This window comes from Camelus dromedarius, chromosome 35 (assembly GCF_036321535.1).
Source record: "Camelus dromedarius isolate mCamDro1 chromosome 35, mCamDro1.pat, whole genome shotgun sequence".
In the NCBI taxonomy this organism is placed as follows: domain Eukaryota; kingdom Metazoa; phylum Chordata; class Mammalia; order Artiodactyla; family Camelidae; genus Camelus; species Camelus dromedarius.
The window spans coordinates 8,688,989-8,711,160 of NC_087470.1; the positions used below are offsets into that span (position 1 = coordinate 8,688,989).

Genomic DNA, 22,172 nt, shown 5'->3' on the forward strand with positions numbered 1-22,172 from the left:
AATATTTAGTTTCAAGCCTTATTCAGAGAAAGAGAGGATTTATTAATGATATCTTGACCCAATAGAACAATGTATCCTGGCTTCTTCCTAGTAATCTGTATTTCATTAATAAAAGAGATAAGAAAGACATATACTGCAGCATGTCTCTTAACAATATCACTCAAAATATCTGGTGTCAAATTTTGTAGTGCATATTTGAAGCTCACAGATTATGGTTTATGAAGAATTTACAGACGAAAGGCAGAGCCTGGGTCTCTAAAGAAGGCCATGGAACAGTATGAGCAAAAATGGAGATGGGGATATTGAAAACCAGCAGAAGTATTACCAGATAGTCTAAACTATCTGGGAAGATTAATGAGTCATCTTTATGAAAATGTAACACCAAACAAAGCTGCTCCAATTGAGGAGATAATATGATTTCCTAATTGTAAAAATAAGTAAGATTGGTTATTTCATGTATATACATCTTGTTCATACAGATTATTTTAATACACTTAGCCTCTTGTTTATTAATGTTGCGTCTCTGAAACATCACTCTTCTTTGATGTTAACATACTGAGCAATATAAGCAAAATAATATATAAAAATATCTTGCAGATAGAAAAATAAAACATATGCTTCAAATATTAATATGGGCTGTTTCTATGTAGGGAAGAGTGAGCCAAGTTTTTATGTCTTATTTCTTACTTTATTTTTCCAAAATCTGTAATGAACCCTATTAATTCTGGAAAGATTACATTACTTAAGACATAAACATAAGAAAATCTTCCACTAACTAAAATAAATTTATAGGATTAACTATAGCTTAACTGGTCACATAGAACAGAAATCAGTAGTTTCAACAGAGACATTTTATAACCAATAACTATACATATTTTCATAGGAAACTGTAAAAATCTTAAAAATATATTTCACATAAAATATATGCTTTGAACTAAAAAATTATGAAAATCTTAAAAATATGTTTTGACCATTGGAAGTATTCACATAATAAATGTTTTTCATCATTCTCAAGTTATTAAACCTGAGGAGAAATTTACTACAGCTAAATAATCATTCATGGTTAACTTGGAAAGTGCAACTTTTCATAGAAAATAAGTAATACATTTCCCTGCTGTCTCATTTTCTTTTTCTGGTCCAGAGATTTTTCATGGCATGTTTCATCTTTCCATTTCTCAGAGTATAGATTAGAGGGTTCAACATAGGAGTGATAACAGTGTGAAACACAGTCAAGGACTTATCAATGGGTAAGGTAGAAGGAGGTCTCACATACATAAAGATGCAAAGGACAAAGAAGAGGACCACCACAGTAATGTGGGAGCCACAGGTGGACAAGGCTTTGCGCCTCCCTTCCTGACTAAGATTCTTCAGGGAGTGCAGGATGACCCCATAGGAGATGAGTAAGAGCATAAAGATGACCACACAGATTGCCCCATCATTGGCAACCACAGAGAGGCCAATAATGTAGGTGTCAGAGCAGGCAAGTTTTCACAAGGGGTACATGTCACAGATGAAGTGGTCAATGATACTGGGGCCACAGAAGGGAAGGTTGTAAACATAGAGCAGTTGAACTACAGCATGCAAAAAACCACCAATCCAGGCCAATAGCAGCTGCAGAACACACGCTTGTTTATTCATGATCATCAAATAATGCAAGGGTTTGCAGATGGCCACGTAGTGATCATAAGCCATGACCACCAGGAGTAAAATCTCAGCACCACCAGGTAAGTTCCCTATGAAAAGCTGGGTCATGCAGCCTTGGAATGAAATGGTTTTCTTCTCATAAAGCCTATAATCATATTTGGGGTGACTGTAGTAGAATAAACAGCATCCATAAATGATATGTAGCCAAGAAAGAATTACATAGGTGCATCTAGAGTTGGACTCACCACCACAGTCATGACAATGAGTAGGTTGCCCACCATTGTCACGATGTAGATGAGCAAGAACACAACAAATAATATTTTCTGACCCTGGAGGCTCTGAGTGAGCCCCAAGAAGACAAACTCAGTTACATTGTTCCTTTGTTCCATAAAGTCTTCTCTATGTCTTATTTCAGAGATCAGGACAAAATTACCTGTAATATATTTATTACTAGTGACTTCTTGAAATCTTAAGATAATTTGTTTATTCAACCAATAGGCAGTACATTCAGAAATTATAATACAAATCTGATTAAAACATCATCCTTAACCTCAACAATCTTATAGGCTAATGGAGAGGCAAGCAATTAGGGACATATGTGGGAAAGGGACAAATTATTAAATAAATCAGTTGCCACAGCTAGCTTTCCATCTGGAAGCTAATTAAACTGTACATATAGGTAATACCTATTATAAAAATTAAAATTTATTAAAGATTTAATACAAAAGTAAAGCAAGATTTACTTAATATTTACTTTCCAGTTAATAAAAGAGATAACTTTCTACATTCTAAAGGTGGAAGAATCTTAACCAATCATTAAAATCCCAAATAGATATATTTGACACTTTAAAAATTTTGCATAGATTTAGGAAAAGATATAACAATGTCAATACACAAAAGTAGTTTGGAGAAAAGGTTTACATTTTTGAGGTCATATACAGAGTTAATATCTAAAATAGACAAATATCTCTAAGCAATTAACTAATAAAAGATATAAGTAAAAATATAAAATAAATAAAATCATAAACAATTAAAGGAAGGATACATCAAAATGGCCCACAAACATATGATAGGATGCTGAAATTCACGTGTGAACAGAAAAATAGGAATTGAAGCAACGCTTGCTTACTACAGTATTACACTGGGCTCTTGGAAGTCACTCAATCAGTTTCTACAGATGCTACATCATCTTTTACTTTTTAACGGAAGATTTCCTTTTGAGCTGCTGGAATTTTCAAAATGAATGTGAAAGCCCTGATACCTATAGAAATTTGATCTTGATTGTGAACAGAGACTACAAATATTAATTGCTGGCAAAATTTGTTCTCTTAACAAAGAAATATTAAACTGACATTTTAATTGGAGAAAAAACTCTAAATTATATTTGGATTGTTTAGATAAAAATGCAATGCTTACAGCACATATTAATTAAAACTACCATGAGATTTAGAAGTATCTGTTGAGGACAGCTTTTTGTCCTGGGACATGGGGCATGGCCAGAAAGGCAGCTGCCCCCTCACCCGTCGCGCACCACAGGTTGTGGGGAAACTGGTGCTAAACCATTGATAGACAACATGCTTCTGTGTCGGGGTTTCCTAGGTAGCAGAGCAGCTCCCTAGCTGTGATCTAGTGAAAGTCAGCCCTCAACACAAGGGCTTAAAAAAGGGGGGGTAGGAATAAGATAGAAATATCTGCCCATTAAAATATTCCCAAATAGTTACACTTGAAATTAGTTTTTAAGTATACTTGATGCTACAGAAGGTAAATTTATTCTAGATCTTTATAATAAGAAAATATCCCAAAAGAGTATTACATAATAGAATCAATTTCCACATATTTTAGTGATCACAAATGATCCCTAACTTTTCTGGTCATGAGAAACACATAGGGGAACTTCTGAAAGACTGGATTCTCACACCACCAATGTACTCTTGCAAAATATAAAGTCTAGTTCAGAATCTTGTGTATAAACCTTTCCTGGGTTACCTGCATAAGGAGACAGCCATTAAATCCACGAACTGGGCTCTGGTGCCTTCTCCCTTGTCCTTCATGCACTGATTCCATCTCTGAGAACACAGACAACAGGACACTTACACCATCCCTGGACTTTGACCTGTTTCCACATGACCAGCTCTTCTCATGTTGCAGGAAATCTGATTCATCTCAATCTTTTAGAAAAATATATCTTTTTGAACTGTTAGAATTTTCAAAATGAATATGTATGCCCTGATACCTAAAGAAATTTGAATCTTGATTTTGAACAGAGACTAAAAATATAAATTGCTGGCAAAATTTGTCCTCTTAACAAAGAAATATTAAATCAACATTTTAATTGGAGAAAAAACTGTAAATTATGCTTAAATTATTTAGATAAAAATTTTGCCATTTTGTGTTTTATACCAGTAAAAGTGAAATAGTGAAAAAGCCTCTATGACATTTTGATTCTCAACCTGTTACACTGTCCTGTCTTCATACAGCATTGTTGAACATTGGGTTTCCTGAAGGATGAATACTTCAAATGCATGCTTTATTATGTTTTGAGTACATCATTCCATTTTGGGAAGAAGCCTGTCACATGAGTACCAGTACAGACAGATACTCTCTGAGGGTAATGGCAAAGGTCCACAAACACTTTATCTACATTTGAACTGCAGTACATATTATAGAGTCATTCAACTGGTGCATCTCCAAGGGCGATTCTTGTCTAATTAAATTTATTAGGACCTTAATCATAATTTTGACAGTACACATCTTATCTCCAGAGATGCCACCAATATAAACATCATGTAGAATAAGCCTTACAGAACCCTGTCCTCTGAGGGAAAATCCTAAAAGCAAAACTTGAGGTTGTATCTCCAAAAGGGGAAAGTCCAGTCTGGGCAGAAGTAGAATATGTAAAAGCTTTCTTGTTTAAATCATGACCTTCAAAGTAGGAAAATCTGTTTAAGCTTTGTCTTTGCAGATGACATCTGATCTGATTTCCAGAAGATAATAAATGTTAATTTCAAAAGAAGTCACTTAAAACTTATTTATAATGCAGATAAATTTTGTCACATGGTTTCAGAGAGGCAAGTTGACAGAACCTGTGTTAGTGTGGGATTAGGGAAAGAGAAAACATCTGTGGGACTATTCTATTTATCTCAAGAACTGCTCATGGAACATTCATCAAAATAACCAATAAACTGGGCCATAAGAGAATTTGCAATACATTTCAAAGGACTTAATAATATAGAATATATGTATATATTATAAAAATGTAATTCAACTAGAAACTGATAACAAAAATATAACATTTTCCATTTACTTACAAATTAAACAACCCAAGTCTAAATTATTCACGAACCTTTGGAAAAATAAATTTTCAATAGAAAGATAATGATATATGTGTAAATAAAAGATGTATTAAAGATATATATGAACTATATATTTAAAAACTATAAAAAGTAGATGTAGCTCCAGGAATGGTTAGAGGGGAATGTATAACTTTAATTGTAAGCATTAGAAAGCAAGAAATGTTATAAGAAATGACCTAAACTTTGATGTTAAGGAGCTAGCAAAGACAAAGCAAAACTAGCACAGAGAACATTGTACAATGGAAATAGTAAATAGAAGACAGAAATCACTGAAATAGAAATTAATTGAAAAAATAGAGAAAATATGTGATTCCAGGAATTGGTTCTTTGAAAGTTTAGTAAAATTGATAAGATCTTAGCAAAAATGATTAAGAAAAATAAGAGAAAAAAATTATCATAATCGAGAATGAAGAGAGGGTCATCACTGTATGAAGAGTCTGCAGAACTTAAAAAGATAATAAAAGGATACAATAATTTATGACAGTACACTTGGCAACTAAAAGAAAATAGACCACTATTATGAAAAACACAACTTTCTACATAAACACACTAAGAAAAGTAATTAAAAACTGGAATAATCTAACACTAAAGAAAATTAATTCTTTAAAATCCTTCCCTTCCCAAAACAAAATTCCATCCCCATATAGCTTTATCAATGAATTCTACATAAAAAATTAATCAAGAAATGGTACCAATCCTACATGCATACTTTTACGAATGGGAGGAAATTATTATACTTCCCAGCTCATCTCCTCTCTGTGTATGCACCCAGCATGATCCTTATACCAGAATGAAACAAGGTCCTCATAAGAGAAATAATCAGATCAAGATCTCATATTATCACAGACACAAAATTGTGAGCACAATATTTAGTTTGATTCTTTTAAATGTTTTATTTTTGATTTTTTCTTGCTGCTATGATTTATGAAGCAGATCTGGAGTGGTGCTGGGTCTGGGGCTAAATTACGTCCTACTGCTGATATGGAATCATATAAGTATTTAACTCCCTGCACTGTCCCTGTGAAGGATGAGGTCTTCCAGCTGCTGAGAATAGGCATTATTCCTGGCCCAGTCTGAGCACCAAGCACTCCTCTCTCTAACCTCTGTGGGTAGATCTTTTCCCATCCTCTTGTAGTTTCCTGAAGACTATGGGTAATTGAGGGGGATCTCTCCAGATCTCCAACATTGCCTCACTCAATGTCTCTGAATCTCTCTTTCTCTGACCCACAGGTCTATGATCTGCAGTGTTCCACCCTCAGAAATCTAGCTGCCTCAGTGCCTTGGTCTTCTCTGACCTTCAACTTCATCTCCTCAACTCAGAGAATCTACCAGGATCTTTTGAGGGATACTTCTCTGTACCACAATATGGAAACTTTTTAAAGGTAATAAATCAGAAAAATCTTAGAGCTTCACTTGTTCATTTCTCATCACTCAGCAACCACTGTCAATCATTTTTGACATCTAGTGTCTTGAAAATAATTATTTCATATTCTGGCTCTTTGTTTGCCTGGCTTTACAAAAACCTATACATGAATATTTATATCAGTTTTATCCATAATCTCAAATAGCTGGAAACAATCAAAATATCTCTTAATGGAGAAAAGGATAAATGTCATACAGTTTGGAATAATACTCAGCAATAAAATGAACTATTAACAAATACAATATGTACAAATCTCAAATGCATGATACCAGGACCAAGAAGCCAAATCTAAAAGACTATATATTGGACATGATCCTATGTATAGAAGACATAAAAAATTTCACCCAAAACTGTTAGAACAAATAAACAAATTCAATAAATTTGCAGGATACAAAATCAACATACAAAAATCAGCTGCATTTACATATACTAAAATGAGCTATCTAAAAATATTTCATTTTAATTTTGAAAATAATCCCATTTACAATGGCATCAAAAATTATAAATTACTTAGATATTCATGAGAGGTAATGGATATGTAAATTAGCTTCACTGTGGTCTCCATTTTACAGCATATATTTATATAAAATCATGACATTGTATACCTTAAGTATAGAAAATTTTGAATTCTCAATTACACCTTTATAAAGCTGGGAGAAAAAAAAAAAGACTACATACTACTTATGATTCAATTTATAGGACATTCTGGAAAAGACAAAACTATAGGAATGGAAATGGATCAGAGTTTTCCAAGACCTGTAGGTGAAGGGAGGAGGTGATACAAAGGAGCATGGGGAAATATTTTTGGTGATGAAACATTCTGCATATTAATTGATATGGTGGTTACATAACTATATATATTTGTCAGTACTTGCATAACTTTGTCTTAAAAAGGATGAATGAGGCACTGTAAAGATTATATATTATGTAAAAATAGAAAACAAAAAGAATTTTTACATTAAAACATCAGAAAATTGGAAAATGTATTAGAAGACAAAATTCTATTTACAATAGTAGCAAAAGAACTCAAAAATACTAAATCTATAAAGAAATATACCAGATCTATATGAACATAAAAAAAGTACCCCTGTTTGTGGATAAGAAATCTCAATTCACTAAAGATATAAACTCTTTCTAAATCAAGTCGCATTGAAAATATTAACTAAACTTAGCTTTTACTAGATTAGCTTATTGAATTTTAGTTATAAAACATAAATATGCAAGAATAGACAGTTTTGATAAGGAATAGTAATGAAGGAGTCCTAGGCTTATGAGGTATTGAAGCATATTTTAAATCAAATGTAATCACATCATATGTTTAAAAGTCACATGAATAAGAAGAGATCACTGTAAGTTAATAGAGGCCTGATTTCTATCCAAACACATACCATATTTTAGAATACAAAGTTGAGATATCAATTCATGAAGAAAAATACTTTTGTACCTATAAAAATGACCTTGAATGATTCTTGAAAAATAATTAAAATGCAATCCCTACTTACATGCTTCAAAAATCTAAACATAAAATATAAAACAATAAAAAAATTTAAAAATTAAATGTTGAAAAAATGTGGGATATTTTAGTAATGTTGAAACAAGGAAATTCTTCCTAAACAAGACATAAAAGCAAGAAAATATGGATAGGTTTAATTATACAAATATAAACATATTTCTACATGGCCAAGAATATTCTGCACAGTATAGAAACAACAAAATCAAATAACAAGCTAGAAAATAATTCCACATACATGGAAAAGGAGATCATCTCCTTAGTACATAAATATATTCTAAAAATTGATATGGAAAAAATAAGCAATCAAATAAAACACATAAATCATTAATAGTCAATTCATGTAAAGGAATACAAGTCATTTTAAACATTTGAATAGATACCCAAATTCAATTCTACTTATTTGTAATTAAAGTATACAAATGAAACACAGTTTCCTTAATCAGACTGTTATATACCCAAAATATTTATCAAGCACTGGTTTTTGAGAATTCAGGCAAACAGATATTTTCCAGAATGAAGAGGGTAGTGAGTTCGATACAAGCTCATGAATGGCATTTTGTCAATAACTATGAACATCAACATTTTAAATACATAAACCAATTGACTCAACAATTCCACCACTGGGAACTCATACTTAGAAAATTTCAAAAAGACTTAATTGAAGAACTGCTTGTCATGGAGAAAGACTGAAGAAAGCATGAAGAGGAATGGATACATCAGTGTCACTGTAACTTCATAAAGAAGTTAAGCAGTATGAGGAGACTGAGAATGAGTTAGATCTATAGATTGGTTTATGAAGACGTTCAAGAGGCTGAGTAGTAAATAGCAAAATTTATACACAGAGACATCATCACAAACACATCTATGAAAATATGGTTGTTTTTGCAAAGATTATAACTTGAAGAATCTTAAGAACAGAGTGACTGCATTTGAAGAAATGGGAGATACTGCTATAGGAGGGTTAAGAGATTTAATCTACATATTCCCTTTTGTATCAGTTCTATTTTAATATTTATTATTATCCATTATTTTCAGTTTCTTATTTTAAAAAGTAGAGTATTACACTAAAAATAGCATATGTAAAGCAAATGAAATTGAATAAAGAGGAAAGTCTACACAGTATTAAATATTTATCTAATATAAGAATGAAGATAAAAGACAAGAATATGACTGAAAACAAAAATAAGAATAAGAAAGTAATAAAAGTAAATACAGAAATTATCTAAAAAATAGTGCACCTCTATAATATTCATTGACTAACACATTGCATAACATGTACTGACTCTCAACTTTAAATGCATTCCACCCTTCCAGATGCAGTGTTAAACTAGACACTATAGAGTTTACATTTTAGCAGGGAAACTGTTATCAAAAGCACAAATAGATACTTCATTCTTTAATTATAATTATCATAAATATCTTGAGAAAATGACATTTTACTTCAGATTTATGAAGACTTACATTCCAAGGAAATTGGCCTTAATGCTAATTTTACTGCTTTATCGTGGATGAAACACTTATTTACTACTTGATATGACATATTTTTCTCCAGAGCTTCTTCATAGCATTAGTCATCTCAGAATTTCTTAGGCTGTAGATAAATGGGTTCAGCATGGGGCTTATGACTGTATAAAACACACTTAAAAATTTGTCAAAGGGGAAGGTCTTAGCAGGTCTTGCATACATGAAAATACAAGGGACAAAGAAGCAGACAACCACAGTGATGTGGGAAACACAGGTCTGGAGGGCTTTCTGCCTCCCTTCCTGACTCAGGTTCTTTAGAGAGTGCAAGATGACTCCATAGGAGATGAGTAAGAGCAGAAAAAAAACACTGCACATCAGTCCTCCATTGGCCACCACTAAGATGCCAGTGACATAGGTGTCAGTACAGACCAGTTTCAACAAGGGGAACATATCACACATAAAGTGATCAATGACATTGGGGCCACAGAATGGGAGCACATAAATAGTACTAACTTGAATAATTGAGTGCAGAAAACCTCCAACACAGGACACCACCAGCAACACAACACACACCCTTTGCCTCATGATAACCAAATAATGCAAAGGCTTACAGATGGCCACGTAGCGGTCATAGGCCATCACCAACAGAAGGGAGATCTCTGACCCACCAAAAAAGTGCTCAGTAAAAAGCTGAGTCATGCAAGATTCAAAGGATATGGTGTTTTCCCCAAAGAACAAGTCTGAAATCAATCTGAGGGAAATAGAAGAGGAATAAATTAGATCTATAAATGATAAGCTAGCAAGAAAAAAGTACATCGGTGAGTTGAGGGTCTTACTGACAGTAATTGTCACCACAATGAGCACGTTGCCTACCACGGTCAAAATGTAGAAAAGCAAGAACATGACAATAAGGACTTTCTGCTTCTTTGGATTCTGTGTGAGGCCCAGGAGGATGAAATAAGTTACATTGTTCCTTGGTTCCATCTAGTCTGTACAGGAGCTGACTTCACATATTAGAAGCAGTTTACCTACAAAACAAGGGGGACAATACTTAAATGCATTATAAGTATAATCCTTTATTTATCCATTCAATTAAAACAATGTGTATGGAGTATCTGTTTGTATCCAATGGATCATAGAAATGTGATTACCAAGTTGAATAAGGCAGAGTTTCTTATGCTCACTGATATGATACAAAATAGAGATTAGATCCATGTAATAAGTACCATTGTAAGGATATTCACACAACACTAAAGTCACAGTGTAGGAATATATCAATCAAACTGAAATCAAAGGAAGTTTCCCAGAGAAAGCAATGCTTTAACTGAGTTTTAAATGAAAAAATGAAAAAAACAAAAGAAGATGGGAAGGGAATTCCCTAAAATGGTACACCATTTACAATGTCATAAAAGTGTAATAATTGAACTTCATTTAAGCTAAATTACACATTCAGTGTGAGTAGATCAAATTATAAATAGAAGGTCACTGTCCTGAATTGCCTCAAACCACACTGAAAATTCTTAGGGTTTATAGATGGATATTCCTCCCTTTCCTGGCCAATAAATGCTGAAGCACTTTAATTTTGTGTCCCAATCTTCTATCTTTCCATTTATTTTTAACCTTGTATAGGCAGCACCTCCAACTTTGGGCATCTACAATTGGATATCAATTTAACATATATAAAAATAATTTTAAATTTTTCTGTAATAAAAAGGAGTTTCTGTATCATTAAATTGCTTAGACAAATAACCTCCCAGTGTTCTTCACTCCCTATTGTTCTCATATTATTGATAGTTTTAACATATCCTTTTGTCTCCATTTTCAAAAAATATCACAAATCTGATCATCCCCTACCCCTTCACTTCCTTACTGGCCCACTGCAGTAGCCTTCTTGCATGTCTTTCCACTTTTATTCTGGCCTCCAAAAATTTATTCTCTTGAATCCACCCATATGATCCTCTTTAACTCTTGCTCTTATTATATCACTATATGTCTCAAAACTCCTATAGTGGATTCCAATCAAGCCCTCACAATTCAATATGTCACATTTAAATGTTTAATAACAGGAGCTGTAACCCCCACTTCGTAGTTGAAGAAACTAAGGCTCAGGACATCCAATTAATTTTCACAGGCCTCACATTTTTAAGTAATAAAACTACAATTGAATCTAAGTTTGATTTATTTCAAAGTAATTTAATTTCTTACATAATGAAGACGGTCACACAATTGTGAAGCCTGGTTCCCAATACTTACTGTTAGACGTACCTTTTGGAGGCTTGTTCACTATCTGAAGGAAGGCTTTTTAAGTTACTCACAAAGACTTGGAAATCATCCTTAATCCAGTCTGATAACAGAGGATATAGGCTGCATTATTACTTGAGGATATCTTTTATTTCATTCAACTTTCTGTCTATTTCCTCTGAGAAGTTTTCTGATTATTCAGAAGATCATTTTTATTTGCACTATGAATTATATAAAATATATCCCTCAGTGTGTGAGCACACACATGGACATGCACACACACACACACACACATGATTTATCACGCTGGAAACTTATCAAAAAGAAAAAAAAACTAGCAAATCCTGTGTTTACATAGGAAGATTGCAACCAGTCATTGGACAAGAAAAGGTGTCTCTAGTAATCTTACTCTACTAACTTCAAAATTTAAAAATACCATTCAATGTCATTCTAAGTGAAGTAAGCCAGGAAGAGAAAGAAAAATACCATATGAGATTGTTCATATGTGGAATCTAAAATAATAAAATAAAATAAAATAAAATAAAATAAAATAAAATAAAATAAAATAAAATAAAGAACATAAATACAAAACAGAAACAGACCCATAGACATAGAATACAAACTTGTGGTTCCAGGGGGAGACGGGTGAGAAGGGATAGACTGGGAGTTCAAAAATCTGTAGATACTGACAGGCATATGCAGAATAGATAAGATTATACTGTATAGCACAGGGGAATATATACAAGATCTTGTGGCAGCTCACAGCAAAAAAAAAATGTGACAATGAATATATGTATGTGCATGTATAACTGAAAAATTGTGCTGTACACTGGAATTTGACACAACATTGTAAAATGACTATAACTCAATAAAAAGAAGTTAAAAAAAGAATTCTGAGACCCATTAAAACCAGGTTTAATTAGAAAATAGATGAATTAAAAAAATAAAAATACCATTCAGTTGCTTAGTCCTTCTCACTGTGTCATGTTGCAGAGCCAGACTAGCTGGCTGATTGAGAGAGACATTCTTCTGCTTTTCTTTTTTAAATGCAATGCTTTAATTCTAACAAAGGACCTACTAAAATTTTCTGTCTGTTCTTAGAAAGATAGCATCTCTTTCCTGATATTGGCAAAGATCACTGGGCATTTTATCACTTCTAACCTCATTTATCATTAAGTCTTAGAATTGGAATGTGTCCAAAACTGATCCTCATTTAATTAAATTCACTGGGATTTCCCACAAAGTTTTAAAAGTATATCTCTATGTAAAGATGTGATTAGGTCAAATCATATAACTAGAGCAGGAAAGTGTAATATGGAGAAAAAAATAGCTTTAAAAATATTATAAGGTTAATGCTAGTGAAAAATACAATACCAGCCCAGTCACTTTGTTCCAATTAGATTAACTGATCATGTATTTTCCAACCTGTCACAATAAGATATTCTTTTCTTTTATTTAATACCAAATTTATTTTGCCTTGAAGTTTGGTTAGATGTATAAAATATTATCACCAATACAGATATAATAACTAATTATGTATCCATATTTTATAATTTAAAGTACCTATTTAATGCCAGGAACTATACTGTGAGTGAAAACACAGCCATTAATAAATAAAACAGGGGAGGAACTCATGTTAAATTTCCTTCCTGCATAGATCTCAGATTCCTATTTTAGAGTCAAAAAATAAAAGAGAAAATTTAATAAAGTAATGATGGTCTTATGTACTGCTTATAAGACAACAAATAGGGCACTGTGACAGAAATAAGAGGGAGGATTCTACTATGGATAATGTAATCAGAGAAGGCATTACTTAAAAGGTGACGACTAAACTGAGATCCAAAGGATAGGAAGTGGCTACCATTGGAAGCACTGTTACAGACAGTAAAGTTAAGGACAATTTAATTAAGTAAAATCATATCATTTAGAAGATGACATGATTTAAAAATAGAAAACCGAAAACATGTCAAAGGAAAAATTTTGCAGTACTGTTTTTTTAAAAAATGGTGAGAGTGTGCACTCTTGTCTTGCTCCTGAATTTAATGGAAAAGCTTTCAACCTTCCAATGTTGAGTCTGATCTGAGCTGTGGAATGGTCATAAATGGCCTTTATTATGTTGAGGTACAGCCCTTCTATTTTTTTTATCATGAATGAATGTTGAATTTCTATAATATAAATGAACAAACCAAAGACTAAACACTTCCATTTACAGTAGCATCAAAAAGAATAAAAGACTTAAGAATAAATTTAATCAAGTAGGCAAAAGTCTTGCACTCTGAAAACTAAAAAAGATTGCTGAAAGATATTATAGAAGACACACATAAATGGAAAACACCCATGAGTTGGAAAATTTAGCATTACTGAGATGTCAATACAACCTAAAGTGATATACAGATTCAGTGTGATCCATATTAGAATCCCAAAAATGTTTCTTTGCAGAAATAGAAAAAAAAATCCATCTTAAAATTCATATGAAATTGCAAGGGATCCAAAGCAAATAGTCAAAACAAACTTGAAAAAGTGAATGAATCTGGGGATTTCCTATTCCTGATACTAAAACATACTACAAAACTATGATAATCATAGCAGTGTGGAATTGTCATAAAGACAGACATATAGGGGGGAGTGGCCAACAGGCAGAGTGGGAAGACCCTGAGCTAACTTCCTCCCATGGGGGCACCAAAACTACAACTATTTTCAGAGCAACTACTAATGAGAACACTCTGAAGGCTAGAAAAATTTCCTCTACAATGAAATATATACATAAGGAACTACAACAAATAGGTAGGAAGATTGGAGACAGTGCAATCAAGACCCTTACCCCCAGATGAGTAACCCACAAAGTGGAGGATAATTACAATAGCAGAGTTTCTCCCCAAGGAGTGAAGATCCTGCACCCACATCAAGCTTCTCAGCCAAGGAGTCCTGCACTGGAAAGATGAGCCCCAAAATTTGGCTTTGAAGGCCAGTGTGGTCTACCTTTGAGATAGCCAGTAGAAGGCTGTGGGAAGTAGAGACTACAAACAAAAAGAGCTCTTCCAAAAATCACACACACTCCAACACCCAGGGCAGAAACAGTCATTTGAAAGGAGCTTGAGTCAGACCCACTTGCTGATCTTAGAGATACTCCTGGAGAAGTAGGAAGAAATTGGGACTCATGTTAGGGACAAAGACACTGGCAGGAGCCATTTGGGGGAGCTATCTCATGACAAGGGCACTGATGCTGGCATATTCCATTTTGGAACATTCCCTCTAGCATTTTAGTGGTTGGGCCCAGCCTAGCCCACCAGCTAGTGTGCACCAGACCTAAGAAGCCTCAGACCAAGCAGCAAGGTGGGTGGGGACATAACCCCACCACCAGCAGGATGGGTACTGTAGGGAACCCTGAGAACCCAGTTACCTTGGAACCATTCTCACCCACTAGGGGATGGTCACCAGACCCAGGATCCTTTGTCCCCCCACCTCCATGCATGTGCAGGCCAACAGCAGATTCTGAACCTCTAAACCCTGCCACCAGAGACCCCAGGACCTGGCTCCACCCACCAGTGGGAGGACACAAGCCCCAGGATCCACTGGGCAATGGCCTAGAGCACCAGTTGGTGGACATCAGCCCTGGAAACACCAGTGTCCTTTAGGTAGCCATGTCAGGACTCAGACCCACTCACCAAGCAGGTGTCAGCCTCAGGACACCCTTTGCCCTAGGCCCACAAACCAGCAATCCAGCACCAGCTCTGGGACCCCCAGACCCCACAGCCAGAGACCTCTGGACTTAGCTTCATTACCAGAGTACTGACACTAGCCCCAGTGCCCAGCCTCACCCACTAGTGGCCAGGGACCAGCCCTGATACCCAACAGGCCCCACCTACACACCAGGCATGAATTTTCACTTATTTTGTTTTATTGAAGTATAGTTGACTTACAATGTTGTGTTGGTTTCTGGTGAACAGCATAGTGATTCAGTTATACAGATATATGTATATATTCTTTTTCGTATTCTTTTTTCATTATAGGTTATTATAGATGATGTTTCATTTATTGTTAAGTGAAAAAAATACTCTAAATCTTCTAATCAGAAAAGAAATGAATAGAGTGAATTAAGCACTTCCAAATTATGAGAATTGGAGATCACTCATGGACACTGGAGTAGACATGGTTGGGATCAAGGATTAACCACCTATGCTGGGATGTAGGGATGTAGAAACCAGATTCAGGATGAATCTCTCCATGTACTTCTAAAAGTCCATGCTGCCCCAAATTTACAAACATAATTTTCTTTAAGCATTTTAAAGTATTTTCCCACATTTACATATTTCCCCACATAGGGTGTATACATTTTCAGATAAGATGTGAAGCAGAAATACACATTCTTCTTGTCATAAGGATAATTAAATTTTCCTCACACATCTATTGTATAATTATTGTTTCCTACTACCGTGCAATACAACTACTTTCATATATAAAAGTCTATATATTTACTATCCTATTCCTTAGGTTTCTATTTTGTTCAGTAAGTGTATGTATTGGAGATCAGCAGAGAATCACAGTTGGGGACTGAAATCTTAGCAAGCCATATGCCAGCTCTGCATGTCAAAGAAACAAAAATGTTTTTATGGGGAGGAAAAGAAAGTTGAGAGGGTTATAGTAACCATCTCCTCAACTCAGGAGTCTCCTAAGATCTTCTGAGGTATCCCTGTGTGTACTGCAGCATGAAACTTTTCCAAGGTAATAAACTGGAAAAATTGTAGAGCTCAAATTTTTGTTTTCAACTGCACATTGATCACTGTCAATTGTTCCTGACATCTAGTATCTTTAAAATAATTGTTTCATATTCTTTTCAGGTTTGTTTGCTTGTTTTTATAAAAACCTATACATGACTATTTATGGCAGTTTTACTAATACATTCAAATAACTGGAAACAATAAAAATATATCTTAATGAAGAAATGAATAAATAAACTGTGATATATCCATAAAATTGAATACTATTCAGCAGTAAAATAAATGGGCTATTGATAAACACAATAATAAGCATAAATCTCAAATGCATGATACTACTAATATCAAGAAGCCAGACTGAAAAGATTAGATACTGGACATGATCTTACATATAGAAGACATAATAAATTGCACCCCAAATTGTTAGAACTAATAAACAATTCAGCAAAGTTGTAAATACAAAAACAGCATAAAAACAGTTGCATTTATATATACAAGCAATGAACTATCAGAAAAAGAATTTAAGGAAATAATCCTATTTACAACAGCATCAGAAAGGATGGAATACTTCAGAATGAATTTAACCAAAGAGATGAAAGATTTGTGCACTGAGATTTGTATGGCATTGATGAAAGAAACTGACACAAATAAATGGAAAGATGTTCCATGTTCATGAATGGAAAAATAAATATTGGTAAAATGTCCACACTATCTAAAGCAATTTACAGATTCAAAATTATCCCCATCAAATTCCCAATGGCATTTTTCAGAGAAATAGAAAAAAAGTTCATATAGAACCACATAAGACCCCAAATAGCCAAGCAATTTTGAGAGGGGAAAACAAAGCTTGAGACACTACAATTTTTGATTTCTAAATATATTACAAATCTTTAGTAATCAAAACAGCATGGTAATAGGATAAAAACAGCTACATAGACAAGTGAAACTCAACAGCAAGGTTAGAAATAAACCCACGCATATATGGTCAACTAATCACTGAAAAGGGAGGCATGAATAAACTATGGGAAAAGGAAAAGGCTCTACTTTGAGTTGGGAAAACTGGATATCCAAATGCAGAAGAATGAAACTGTACCCTGGTTATGGTTTGAATGTATATATTCCTGAAAATTCATATGCTCAAATTTGATTGTCCAAGATGATAATGTGAGGCACTAGAGCATTTGCAGGGTGATTAAACCAAAAGGGCAAGGCCCTCATGAAAGAAATTACTGTCTTATAAAAGAGGAATGTTGATGAGGGCATATAAAAATTGGAACCCTTGTCCTCTGTTGCTGGGAATACAAACTGATGCAACCACCATGGAAAACAGCAAGGAGGTTTCTAAAATAATTAAAGATTAAAAATACTATATGATCCCACAATTCCACTTCTGGGTATATATCCAAAGGAAATGAAAGCAGTATCATCAAAGATATCTGCATTCCCATGTTAAGTGAAGCATTATTCACAATAGCTAAAATATGAAAACAACCCAAGTGTCTGACAACACATGACAATGCATTGTTTCTATAACAATGGAATATTATTCAACCATAAAAAGGAGGCCATGTCTTTTGGAACATGGATGAACTGGGAAGACACAAAGTGAAATAAACCAGATACGGAGAGACAAATAATGTATTATCTCACTAACAAGTAGAATCTTGGGGGGGGAAGCAAACTCAAAGCAGTAGAGAGTAAATGTTGATTGCCAGGAGTTGGAGGGGAATGAGGATATGTTAGTTCAAAGGTTACAAATTTCCAGTTATAAGATGAATAATTTCTGAGGATCTAATATACAGCATAGTGCTGTATGGTATACTGTATTGTATATTTGAAATTTACTAAGAGTAAGGAATGTTTTAATTCCCTCCACGGTGGTAATCACTTCAAAGTGTATATGTATATAAAATCATCACATTGTACACCTGCAATATATACAACTTTAAGTTGTTAAATATACCTCAGTAAAGCTGGGAGAACAATGTTACATACTATGTGATTCAATTTATATTACATTCTGGGAAAAGACAAAACTCTAGAATTAGAAATGGATCCGTGTTTGCCAGGACCTGGAAGTGAAGGCAAGAGAAGATTACAGAGGGTCATGGAAACACTTTTGGTGATGAAGCATTCTGCATGTTGATTGTGATGATTGCAGAACTTATGCATTTATCAAAACTTGTAGAACTTAGACTGAAAAGGATGAATGGTATACTGTGAAAACTGTATCTTATCTAAAGAGTTAAAAAAATTTCCTATATTGAAAGAACAGATACTTGGAAAATGCAATAGAAAATAAGATCCTTTAAAAATAGCAGCATAAAAAAACTCAGAAAGACTAAGCTTTATATATACTGGAAACATCCTAGATATTATTAACATAAAAAGATGACGTAAGTGGAAAGACCTACCAGTTTGTGAATAAGAATTCTCTAAAGATCCAAATTCTTTCTCAATCAAATCTTATTCTTAATACTAACTGAACATAGTTTTTACTAGACTAGCTTATTGCAACTTAATTTCAAAGCATAAATATATAAGAATAGTAATAATTCTGATAAGAAATAGTAATGAAGGAATCCTAGACTGATAAGGTATCAAAGTGTATTTTAAATCAAATGTAATTACATCCTCTGTTACATGAAACATGAACAAAGAGACCAGTGGAAGATAATAGAGGCTTCAATTGGATGTAATGCATACCATATTTTAGAAAGCATAGTTGGGATAGCAAAGCCATGGGGAAAAATATTCATGCATTGACAGGAATGCCAATCCAGAAAAATAATTAAAATGTAATATCTACTTAACTCCTTACAACAAAATTAAGTGCAGCTGGTTTAAAAATACAGGCATAAAATTTAAAAAGCAAAAAGACTTAAAAATTAAATGTGAAAAAATGTGGAAGAATATTTTGGTAACATTTGAATAGGAAAATTCTTTCTAAGCAAGACACAGAAACTATAAAATATGGATATATTTGATTATGTAAAAGTTAAAATATTTTGACATGGCCAAAAAGATTCTGCACAGTATAGAAATAAGAAAAATAAATAACAAGCTGGAAAAATAATAATTCTACCTACATAGTAAATTGGATAACTTCTTTATTATTATAATTAAATTATAAAAATCAATATGAAAAAGATCAGCAATCAAATAAAACACATAAAATCCATTAATAGGCAATTCATGAAAGAGGAATACAAATCATTTAAAACACTTGAATAAATGCCCAAATTCAATTATATTCATTTGTAATTAAAATATACAAATGAAACACAATTTCTTTAATCAGACTGAAATACCACAAATGTTTATCAAACACTGGTTGTTCAGAATGTCATAAAAAGGTATTCTCCAGAATTAGGAAAGTAGTGAGTTTGGTACAAACTCATGGATGGCATTTTGTCAATAACTATGAACATCAATATTTTAAATGCATATATCAACTGACTCAGCAATTCCACCGCTGGGAACTCAAACTTAGGAAACTTCAAAATAATTTATTGCAGAATTATTTGTTATAGAAGACCGAGGAAAACATGAAGAGGACTGGATTCATCAGTGTTAGTGATCTTTATAAAGAAGTTAAGCAGTTTGAAGAAACTGAGAATAAGTTAGATCTATAGACTGGTATATGAAGATGCTCAGGAGGCTGAGTAGTAAATAGCAAAATTTATACACAGAGACATCATCATGAACACATATGTAAAAATATACTTACTTTTGCAAATATTATTATTGGAAGAATCTTAGAGGATAGTGACTGCATCTGGAAAAACTGGAAGACTCTATTTTAGGATGAGTAGGAAGTTAATTCCAAGTTATTCCATTTTGCACAGATTCTATTTTTAATATGTATTATTATTATTATCTATTAGGTTTCAATTTTTAATTAAAAAATTAAATATTACACTAAAAATGTTACATTGAATAAAAATAATCTGTATAACATTAAACATTCTAAATTTACAATAAAACAATGAAGATAAATAAGAAGAATCTGAATAACATAAAACTAAGAATGAGAAAGAATTAACAGTAAATACAGCAATTAAGTAAAAATAAATGAAACTCTATAAAGTTGCATTGACTACTTTATTACATATTATTTACTGACTCCCTACTGTAAATGCATTCCAAACTTCTAGGTGCGGTGATAAACCAGATATTATAGAGTTTATATTTTAGCAGGAAAGCTAGTTAATAGCAGAAGGATACAAATCATTTTTGAATTCCAATTATCACAAATTCTTCAGAGAAAAGGAAAGCTTGCATCAGACTTATGAAGACTTTCATACTCCAAGGAGACTGGTTCTAGTGCTAAATTGCTTCCTTCATGATGGATAATGCACTTATTTATTACTTGATCTCACTTTTTTTCTCCAGAGCTTCTTCATAGCATTAGTCATCTCAGAATTTCTTAGGCTGTAGATAAATGGGTTCAGCATGGGGCTTATGACTGTATAAAACACACTTAAAAATTTGTCAATAGGGAAGGTCTTAGCAGGTCTTGCATACATGAAAACACAAGGGACAAAGGAGCAGACAACCACAGTGATGTGGGAAACACAGGTCTGGAGGGCTTTCTGCCTCCCTTCCTGACTCAGGTTCTTTAGAGAGTGCAAGATGACTCCATAGGAGATGAGTAAGAGCAGAAACACAGTAGTGCAGATCAGTCCTCCATTGGCCACCACTAAGATGCCAATGACATAGGTGTCACTGCAGAACAGTTTCAATAAGGGGTACATATCACATGAAAAGTGATCAATGACATTGGGGCCACAGAATGGGAGCCCATAAATAGTGCCAAGTTGAATGACTGAGTGCAGAAATCCTCCAACCCAGGACACCACCAGCAGCACAACACACACCCTTTGCCTCATGATAACCAAACAATGCAAAGGCTTACAGATGGCCACGTAGCGGTCATAGGCCATCACCAACAGAAGAACAATCTCTGACCCACCAAAAAAGTGCTTAGTAAAAAGCTGAGTCATGCAAGATTCAAAGGATATGGTGTTTTCCCCAAAGAACAAGTCTGAAATCAATCTGGGGGAACTAGAAGAGGAATAAATTAGATCTATAAATGATAAGTTAGCAAGAAAAAATTACATCGGTGAGTTCAGAGTCTTACTGACAGTTATTGTCACGACAATGAGCAGGTTACCCACCACAGTCAAAATGTAGAAGAACAATAACTTGACAATAAGGAATTTCTGCTCCTTTGGATTCTGTGTGAGGCCCAAGAGAACAAAGTAAGCTACATTTTTCCCTGGTTGCATCTAGTCTGTACACAAGCTGGCTTCACATATTAGAAGCAGTTAACCTACAAAACAAGGGGGGACTTTTACATGCATTATAAGTTTAATCTTTTTATCTATTCTATTCAATTAAAAGAATGTGTATGGAGTATTTGTTCATGTCCAATGTGCCATTGACATTGTGAGTACCAAGTTGAATAAGGCATAGTTCCCCACTGTCAGTGATAGGATACATGACAAGGGATCAGACAATTCCAGACCCATGTAATAAGTACCATTAAAAGGATATTCACACAATGTTAAGAGTGTAGGGATATGTCAATCAAATTGGAATCAGAGAAGGCTTCCTATGAAAAGCAATGATTTAGCTGAGTTTTTTTTTTTTTAAGTGAAAGAACAAGAAAAGATGGGAAAGGAGTTCCATGAAAAGTTACACGCCTTATAAAGTCACAAAAGTATAATACCTGAGACTCACTTAAGGTGATTTACATTATCAGTATGAGTAGATCTAACCATAAATAGATGTTATCTGTCCTGAATTGTGTCAAA

The 22,172-nt window shown here is 33.7% G+C and overlaps 1 protein-coding gene and 2 pseudogenes across 1 annotated transcript; all 3 read right to left on the reverse strand.

Moving 5' to 3' along the window:
* Positions 1-1,118: 1,118 nt before the first annotated feature.
* LOC116155441 (olfactory receptor 4A15-like) lies at positions 1,119-2,079 on the reverse strand (annotated as a pseudogene).
* A 7,377-nt stretch (positions 2,080-9,456) lies between these two features.
* On the reverse strand, positions 9,457-10,585 carry LOC135320006 (olfactory receptor 4A47-like). The gene has a single exon (XM_064482404.1). It carries the CDS (start codon positions 10,379-10,381, stop codon positions 9,458-9,460), a length of 924 nt encoding a protein of 307 aa, XP_064338474.1. The 5' UTR covers positions 10,382-10,585; the 3' UTR covers position 9,457.
* Positions 10,586-20,652: 10,067 nt separating this feature from the next.
* LOC135320007 (olfactory receptor 4A47-like) lies at positions 20,653-21,644 on the reverse strand (annotated as a pseudogene).
* Positions 21,645-22,172: the final 528 nt, after the last annotated feature.